The 9,560-nt window shown below is 38.7% G+C and overlaps 1 protein-coding gene across 1 annotated transcript; it reads right to left on the bottom strand.

Annotated features, from left to right (window-relative positions):
* Positions 1-4,331: 4,331 nt before the first annotated feature.
* On the bottom strand, positions 4,332-5,572 carry LOC145493778 (trace amine-associated receptor 7c-like). The gene has a single exon (XM_081473234.1). It carries the CDS (start codon positions 5,517-5,519, stop codon positions 4,332-4,334), a length of 1,188 nt encoding a protein of 395 aa, XP_081329360.1. The 5' UTR covers positions 5,520-5,572.
* Between the last annotated feature and the right edge of the window lie 3,988 nt (positions 5,573-9,560).

Here is a 9,560-nt window from a genome sequence, read left to right as displayed (position 1 = left end):
CTAACGACAATAAAGACATACTCAACTAAAATACAACGGCGCAGTCTAGATACAAGTGATGGCATTACACAATATTTGTACAACGCGTGATAATCTACTTAATATGCAAGCAGTTATTGGCTTTGGTCTTGAAATTGTGAAATGTTGCATCTCTTAACATGTATATACACTATTTAGACCTAGATGAATAAATAACATACTTAACATTATTTTGTGCAGGCTTAAATTTTTATACAAATATACAATACTGGATCAATGATTCAAAGTGGTATACTTTTAAGAGCAAATGTCCACAAGAAACCAAAATAGTTCGGTAAGGCTTGAAAAATAGAATTTGCCCTACTGTTGCGTGTAAGTAGACCTTAGTGAAAGTAAAAACGCTATGTAGTTTTTTCTTCTTCTAATATCTTGGTATTTTCCGAGAAAAAGGACATTATCGGTTTCACGTCCAGACATCAATCTAACGAGTGAAAAATTGACCATTTTTATTCGATTCGAAAGACTGAAAATTGACCATTTTTATTCGATTCGCATTTCGCAACTACTGAGCACAGAAAAGTTGTAATACAACCAACTTAATGCAGAACTATTCCTTGTCCAAAAAAGATCAGTCTGAAGAATATTGGATTTATGTAGCTATTTAGCGGTATACAAAACTAAAGTGTTCTCCAACGATGAGTTCGTCAGTCGGTGAAAACAATTGTCATTTTGACCATGTGTCATGTCGGGGAATTCCAAAAGATTTTAGATTCTAACTATACTAGGATAGGTCTTTCAATATATGTAAAGTTTAGTTTGGGCAAACGATTAGGCACTCGTCAAAACATTATTCAAATCATACACAAAAAAATTAAAATCACGCCAGCAGTCGAATGCGTGACCAAAAGTACTACCACCGTTTTTGTCATTAAATCACTTCAATTCGAAATATCACAGAAATATTAGCACGACTTAAGCATAAACCAACAAATATATGTTTACCTTAGCTGGGTTATCATGTCTTGACTGTCAAACAACATTCCTATCCCGCCATTTCAACGGTGTTCCAGTAGGTTTGCATAACTTGTACGCATTCGTCTGGTGATTTTGAATTTCCCAAATCGCTCAATATTACCAAGTTCTATGCAAATGTTCCTACGTTTTCCGTTTTCTTGTTTGGTACAATCATTCAACCTGCTATCAGGCAGGAATCCCCAGTAATTAGCAGTAACAAATAAGCCGCCATATTCGATGGCTCCGCGTCTGTTATTTGTATATTGTCCACCAAAAGTCTTTACACACAGGGTAAGGGTAGAGTGGGTTTATTTCCGAAAGAAAAAGCGTTAGAATTTTTCCCATATCTCGATCAGGCTAGTTCCAATTCAGGGCCTCCTTTCTTAAGTAAAGCGATAAAATGCTACACACGAACCAGGTCTTTGTGGCTTAAAATTCAAACAAAGAAAGGTAACTCTCTTCAAAGCTCTGAAATCCCGGCCCTCACCCCCATGTAAAATATGTTGTAACGCAAGGGTCTTAGATAACACATCTTCAGTCAAAATGGAGGACTTTCAAACGTCTTCAAAATGGAAACCCGAAAGTCGCATATGGAATAACACTTTAGCAGTTACTACTGGCTTAATCAAACGACACAAGTAACACAGATAGATAATACATACATGGGACTTGGCAGTAACTGTTTTTTTTTTTTTTTTAAGGTCGGATATGAGTACTGGCAAGAACGCCGCTGAAAATTATATGCAGAGAAAGAATCAGTTTGCAAGATTCAGGATATTACAAACCGAGGTAGGTGAACATGCTATTATTATGTGTATGTCATTTATACTGCTTGGTAATGCTGACGTTTCGAATTTAAGTAATATGCTGATACGATGGCAATACTTTTGGTCACGCACTCGGAAGCTGCTGGCGTGATTTTGTGTCTTTTGTGAACGATTTTGAATAATTTTTTGACGAGTGCCTAATCATTTACCCAAACTGAACTTTACATATATTGAAAGACCTATCTTAGTATAGTTAGAATCTAAAATCTTTTGGAATTCCGAGCTAGACATGGCACATGGTCAAAATGACAATTCTTTTCACCGACTGACTAGCTTAATTTTGGAGAACACTCTGGTTTTGTTTACCGCTAAATAATTAGACTAATCCAATATTCTAAAAATCGTCCTTTTTTAGGCAAGGAATAGTTCTGCAATAAGCTGGTTGTATTACAACTTTTCTGCGTTCAATAGTTGCGAAATGCGAATCGAATGAAAATGGTCGATTTTCAGCCCAGTTGGGACTCGCTAAATTGCATGAAATTGAGTCTGAAAGATTAATCGTAAATTTCGTTTTTCTCGGAAGCACAAAACTATTTCAAGGAAAAAACTACAGCATGTTTGCACTCTTGCTAGGGGCTAGCTATATGCAAAAGACGAGCGAATTTGAGTTTTCTAGCCTTGCCGAAGAAATTTGATTTTGTTTGATTTTTGTGTGCATTTGCTCTTAAATGTCTGACAATGGACGAAATTTTTCCGTATACAGAGGAGCCCTCAGAAAAGATTTAGACCCATAGTTTCGTAAGGAAGGTAAGAGATTGTTTTCAAAACTGATCCTTAATCTTTTCGATTTCAATACCATCTTGCTAAATCAATAACTATGAAAGTCGTTAAAAACGCCTGGATTTACCGTTTTCTAAGGTTCTGGTGATTTTAAATGTCTCTTGAGAAATGATGCGGAGCCCCATACCCATATAGGAAAGAGAAGGAAAGCCATGAATAAATTTTCTCATGGTTATCATGGCTAGCGGTATTGCTCGTGGGCGCGTGGGCAAGACGACGACGACGACGACGGAGACGCGCAAGATGGCGGCCATACTCCAACTTAAAGGTTGACAGAAACCTACAGCCTTGATTTATAGCCTCTTTCTTTGATATTGCGCATCCATGTTGTGGTCAATTGACACCTGTCAAATCAAGGTATCTGCTGACCAGTATCAAGTGACCATATCGCAGGCTCAAGTTTAGAGCTCATCGAGGTCGCGCGTTTTTTAAAGATGACCGTTGACTAAGGGCTGGTTTCCTATTGGATCGCGGGCTCGTGTCAGGTTAACTTGTTGTAAACCGGACGGGTTGTTCGGAAGCCGGTTAACGCTAACCCGGGATTAAAGTTAACAGAGGTATAAATAGTTCTTGTATACAAATGTTTTTTACTGCTTTTGTTTTGTGCGTTTTGAGATTATTCAAACTCAAAACAGAAGGCCAAATTATGTAGAGAAAACCTCACTGCAAAGTTACAAAATTTAGGTCAAAATTGTCGCTTAACCTGGGTTATCTTAATCGGACTTTGAACAACCCGGCCCAGGAGCTCCGCTTTTAGGCTTGGCTAAATCTAGATATTAGTATTGTGAGGCAGCAATTACCATTTTACCGATTTCTACTCGTCGCTCTTTGCCAATCTAGAATCTAACTAGTCCTGTCTGTAGTTCCTGCATTTTCCCTCATTTAATTTAAGTCGGGATCACTCTCAAGCTCGACTATCCGCTGTGTTGTGACAGCTGGCCTCCAAATAGTCCCTCTTCCTTCTTATGTCAATAAAACAGTCGTTTTGACTTGCTTGATTAGATATAAAACGGACCACCTTAAGCTGATTAAGCCATCTGAGCTAAGATTGAAAGACTTTTGGAAGATTGCGCTACAAAAGTGCAAAGGCAATCTAAAAAGGCTTCAAGGTGATGCTCTTCAACGGCAATATGTGCTTCGATGGGGCTTTTTAGCGACGATAGTGTATTGTCCCGCCTGTTTCTCTGAAGTTTTGCACTAAGTTTGCTGAAACTATGCATTTTTTTCTTATCTACACGGACACAGAATATTTCTTTCTGGAATCTTCGTGCGAAAGTTTGTCTCAATATATCAGGTGTGAAACTGGACGACTGTTCACGAGGACATTGAACAACTATTTCAGACGTCTGTGAACGCGAAAATTTCAAATTAAATCGAATTCGATACACGGGTACAAAATGCAAATGGGCGGCTGAACAAAATAATTCTAAACTGTTAAAGAGAAACATGAGGTGATAAAGATTCGCTTAGGTTTCGAATCCCAAATGAATGAAATGTTTGCAGTGGCGTCCAGCCTGTTACTTGTAATTTTAAAAATCCTGCCTCAAATTGAGGCGTTGTTCAGAGATACTTATTATGTTGGAATCAAAGGATTTTGAACTTGATATATTTATTCCACGGTGGTATTTCAGGCCTGTTACCTTTACCATTTTCTGTCGCTTCGCATTGCACGCCGCTTTCATCACATATCGTTTGGCATGTTTCCTCCATAGATGAAGGCTGCTGCGCATCTTAACCATCTAAGGAGCTGCCGCATGTATCAAGGATGGGAGCAGACAAAGACCTTTTCATTGTAGCTACACAGGGTGTTCCATGAATAGAATCTAAAGCACCAGTTAGATTGCAAGATGCTGATCTTTTCAAGCGTTGGCTACCATTTCCTACTGTATGAAGCTTTGACGATCTAAATGGATCATTTCGCCTGAAAAATTTAGCGGCACCACCTCTCGACTGTTTTGCTTGAGGTTTTTTTCTACCTAACAGCTCCCAAATAGCGTTTCTGAAACGGCGGTCTCTATAACAGTAAAGCAGCGGATTAAAAATGGAGTTCAATTGAATCAATGTTTGTGTAAACCTGTGAGGGGCAATTGTACGAAAGATTGGCACAATGTTTGCTAAGATACCAAAAACAAATGTTGGAATAAACGATGATATTACCGCTGCGGTTAATAAACCAGTTGTCTTGGCAACTTTAGACTCCAGTTTTGCTTTCATGAGAACGTCGATTTGAGAGATTTCGTTTAGCTTACGATTGCGTATTCCAAGGTAAACTTTTCGATAAAAGAATGCAACAAGAAATAAGCAAAGGGTATCTACAGCAATCCACACGGTTGCAACGCCTTCCAAAATTGTACGATCACCCATAACGACTACTGTCATAAAAAAGCTTGCAACCGTTGGGAAGAGGGCAGAGAGCCAGGTACCTATCGCAATCTTTTTGAGACGGCCGTTTGTGATGATAAGCTTGTAGTCCATCCATTTTTGTACCGCCACGTACCTCTCCCAAGCAATAACAGTCAAGTGGTGAAAAGTAGCTGAGAAGAGTAAAGACCCGAAGAATTTATTTACCGCATATAACATACAAGTATACTCAAACGAGACCTGACTCAGTGTAAAGAAATCAATAGTGGCACACGTCGGCATAACTATAGCGCCAACTAGAAGATCCGTAACGGCCAGGCTTGACAACATAATGTTTGAGGGTTTTTGAAGCTCTCTTCTTTGCTTTATAGCCAGGATTATGAATACGTTCATAAGAACTGTTGGGAATGAAGCCACGACCGTTATGAGGCCTATAATCAAGTAAAAAACCGACCCATCGTTTTCCCATGATGATACATACGGTGAGTACCGGCAATAAAATGTTGAGTTGGATGAATTGATGTTTGTTTCGTTGCTGTTTATGCCCATGCTGTACATGAAGAATGTCTCTCGTTTGGATGCAGGGGGCGTTAAATAACCAACTACCTCTGTCGATCACACAGGGTTTCAATTTTTAGGATTCACGCCTGTCTGCGGTTGTTTCAATCAAACCTATGAGGGATAAATTTAAAACACCTATAGTTATCTCTTAAAATAAGCTTATGTTTCCTGGGGAAGGGGGAAATGCCAAATGGACAAATAGAAAATACGTGTGACGAATAAAGGTTATTCGTCGTCGTCGTCATCATCATCATTATCATTATTATTACTGTAATATATGTACATTTTGCAGACAGTATGTAAATTTAAAAAAATCGGGTTCTTGGCAACCAGCGCTCTGATGGTGTAATGGTAAGTTAATGTATCCCGACTCCTGAATCGAATTTCTCTGGTTCAACTTCCAACGTCCCCCTACGAATAAGATTTTTTTTCTTTCCCTCTTTTGATATACAGATATAATCTGTCTGTATCCGCAAAAACATAGCCACAGAATTTGACATGTTACTGATACAATTCTGCCCTAGCGCTAGCTTTCGACAAGGTTTGTCGTAGACAACACTGATTGTTAGCTACGCCGTGTACGCCTAAATCTGATAAGACACGGAAAGGCTCTACTCGCATCAAAGTTTAGGGAAAATATCGCCAACATCAGCTAGAAATGTCCGTTCAATTGCACTTCTAAACCCTAATTGATGTGGCTAAAGCTCTTTACCGTCTAAATCAAGCACAACATTATCGCCACAATGCAAACGGCCTAATTACGAGGGAAAATGGTGAACCGTTTCATCTAAGGGCCGTTTCATGTACGATAATGGACGACGCTTTCTAACAAATCGTTAGACTTGCACCTTCATTGGTCTGCATGGTATCCATCATGATGTCCTTCTGCGAGTCACCGCGTGAACTAAAATTCAAACACGCATGTTTACTTGACATCTTGGCAAGTAAACATGCATGGCAGACAGTTGCTGAATGAAATTTTCATTTCTTCGAAAGATAACACTCCAAGTCCAGGATTTGTGAAAGCATCAGGAATTTTCTAATTGACTACATCGCCCTTGGACCTAAATGTGTTCAAGAATTCGTATTCAAACGCAGTGGTTTCGCTGATTGCCAGCAGGTCGGATCCAGTGACCGAAATGAATTGTTTTTCAAACTGGAGCTCATTATTTGTTGACGATTAGTACAACTGTGAATGAAGTCAACAACGATAAATCAAAGGTACCGGATCAATTTATTATTCGTGGTTTTCGCTTGTTTGTTTTACTGCGTAACTCGATGCGCAAACTGATTCACAATCGATTTACATATAGGCTTAGAATTAAAACAACGGCTGCATACGTGTATAAAAACAAACAATTACGTCCGTGGCCTTTTGCTTTAGTCCGCTATTTTGTAGTCAAATTAAACAATTTATTCGCCTCAGGCTCAGTAAACTCGACTTCGTCGTCTGGGTAAAAATTCACCAATGCTCGCAAATAATTGTTAAATATTGAATTTCTCGGTGAAGTTCTTAATAATTTACACTTTCGATTCAATGTTATATATTAGTCAGTTTATTTCATCTGTCACGATCAATTTTTTAATAACTCCATGTAGTAAATCGCTCTCTTAGTATTTATAAGGACTTGTGATGTTCAATTTACCAAACAGCCAACGCACGAGCTGCCGATATCTGATTAACTCATTTAAGAAGAATAAAATTAGCTGCAAACTTAGAAATGTTTCTGTACTAGCTCTTTCATCTGCTTTTGAGGACAATGTGATTCATCTTTCTATCTTTAAATTTAATATTTATCTACGTTGCTTGAAAACTGGATTTCCTTTGTGTTTTTGTAAGTTTGCGGTCCCTGTACTTTACACCAAACAATTTACTTGCATATTTTACCCACCGCTTATAATAAACTCAACGGATTCTATAGCCTCCCACTTTACTATGAAAAGATCTTTTTTTCCAGAAAACGAAACTTGTTGTTCTACCATATCTGCGACCCTTCTGGCAATACCTAATCCACAAATTGATATGAAGACTTTTTTCTTAGAATTTCGTTTTAGCGTCTCTGTCACTTTTTACTGTTTGTAAACAAAAGGTCTACAAGAAATATGTTTCGTGTTATTGATCGAAACATCCATCTTCACCACTTTATGAGAATAAAAGGGTGTTTTCAGTATGTCAGGAGTTAATTAATTGAGAGTTAATAAAGGGGAATGGTTATAAAGCCCGGCCAATTTCAAAGGAGCCAACAGAGCTGCCAAGATTTATCTTGAACGTCCACCGCCGTGCATAGTCTTTTGTTTTGTGTTCATACACACCGTAATATATAGATTTAGGCCAGCCTAAAAGCGTAGCTCCTGGGCCGCGTTGTTCAGAGCCAAATAACCCAGGAGAAGGTAGAATTTTGATTTCAGTTTTGTAGCTTTGCGGCGCGGTTTTCTGTATATTGTTTGGCCTTCTGTTTTGAGTTTTAATAATCACTATATACACAAACCAAAGCAGCCAAAAAACATTTGTATAGAAAAAAAAGTTATAATTCGGTTAACTTTTAATCCTTGGTTAGCGTTAACCGGCTTCCGAACAATCCTGCCCTGTTTTCAACAAGTTAACCTGAGATGAGCCCGCGATCCAATCGAAAACCAGCACTTGGTCAGCGATATGGTCGCGATATGGTCGCGTGATACTGGTCAGCGGATACCTTGTTTTGACAGGTGTCAATTGATCATAACATGGACGTCCAATATCAAAGAAGTACACGGTAAACCAAGACTGCATGTTTCTGTCAACCTATTATTTGGAGTATGGCGGCCATGTTGCGCGACTCCGTCGTCGTCGTCGTCGTCGTCGCTGTCGTGCGTACGCGCCCACGAGCAATACCGCTAGCCATGATGACCATGAGAAAATCAACTCATGGGTTTCCTTTTCTCTCCTATATGAGTATGGGGCTCCGCTTGGCGGCCCTTCGGGCCGCCGGAGCTCCGCTATGAATTACTTATGTAACCGAATTTTCTCTATGTGTTAGTGGCTCAGGCAGACGTTAACAACTCTTGCGTTTTGGTAACCTGTGTTACAGTCGCCCTCCACGAAAGAAAAGAAAAATCATTGGAGAGATCGAGTGCATTGTCCATATAGCCAGAAATTCACATTCTGCTCCAAAAAAAAAGAAAAAAACTAGTTCTTACTTTGTCACATAACAGTAACGTTTGTCGCTGAATCATGTTAACACTTTTTTGAAGGGTAACTAAAAAAGGACAACTCGGAAATTCTCCAATGGCTTTTACTTGAAGGATAGCTGTGTACTTCAATCACACCCTCATGAAACCTAATAATACCGTTATGAATTGTTAATACACAGCGGAAAGTACCAGTATCTTTTAATGGCTGAAAAACTCGTTGAAACAAATTGGAAAACAATGCTTGTTGATGGAAAAGGAATCTGACCACGGTGGTTGGGCGGGTTAGTTCATGGGGTGTACAAATTTTGTTTTTCTGTCTGACAGACGATATCTTCGCGTGCGGGGGTTGGAATAACTTCTCGAAAATCTCCTAAAGGTGATTACTTGTGGGGGCCGAGAATATCAATATTATGATTGAAAATATTTTAAATCACATTCTTGAGCTAATATCGTTTTATTGCATCTGATATAGAAATTTAGTTAGACAATTTATTGATCTTTATTTAGTAAACTGGCATTTTGCTTGGGCAATCGAGCAACTAATATGAAGAGATGGAAATTGTTGCCGTAAATGGTGATTGAAACCGGAGAAACGCAACCAAGTGGATGAGAATAGAAGCGTGAAAATACAAGGAAGATGAATCAGAAATTTGTTTGTAAGAAAACAATAGCTTCCAAGGATTGAAATTATATTTGCCAGTCAAAATTTGCACTTACCTCAGATTCGGGAAAGCAAGATACAATTATTTCCCTCAAATAATTGTCCGCTATCTTGTTAGGAGTTAATGGGATCACCAGAAATTCACATTTGTTTTTATATGCAACAAGACCACTTGTCTCTCTATCATTTGACATGGAGATTAGTAA

This window comes from Orbicella franksi, chromosome 7 (genome assembly GCF_964199315.1).
Source record: "Orbicella franksi chromosome 7, jaOrbFran1.1, whole genome shotgun sequence".
NCBI classification, from domain to species: Eukaryota; Metazoa; Cnidaria; class Anthozoa; order Scleractinia; family Merulinidae; genus Orbicella; species Orbicella franksi.
The sequence above is the reverse complement of the archived record's forward strand: the minus strand, read 5'-3'. Positions and strand labels throughout refer to the sequence as shown.

What these genes read in the sequence shown, in the direction of transcription:
- LOC145493778 (XM_081473234.1), bottom strand. Translation starts at nt 5,519, where the DNA reads ATGTACAGCATGGGCATAAACAGCAACGAAACAAACATCAATTCATCC.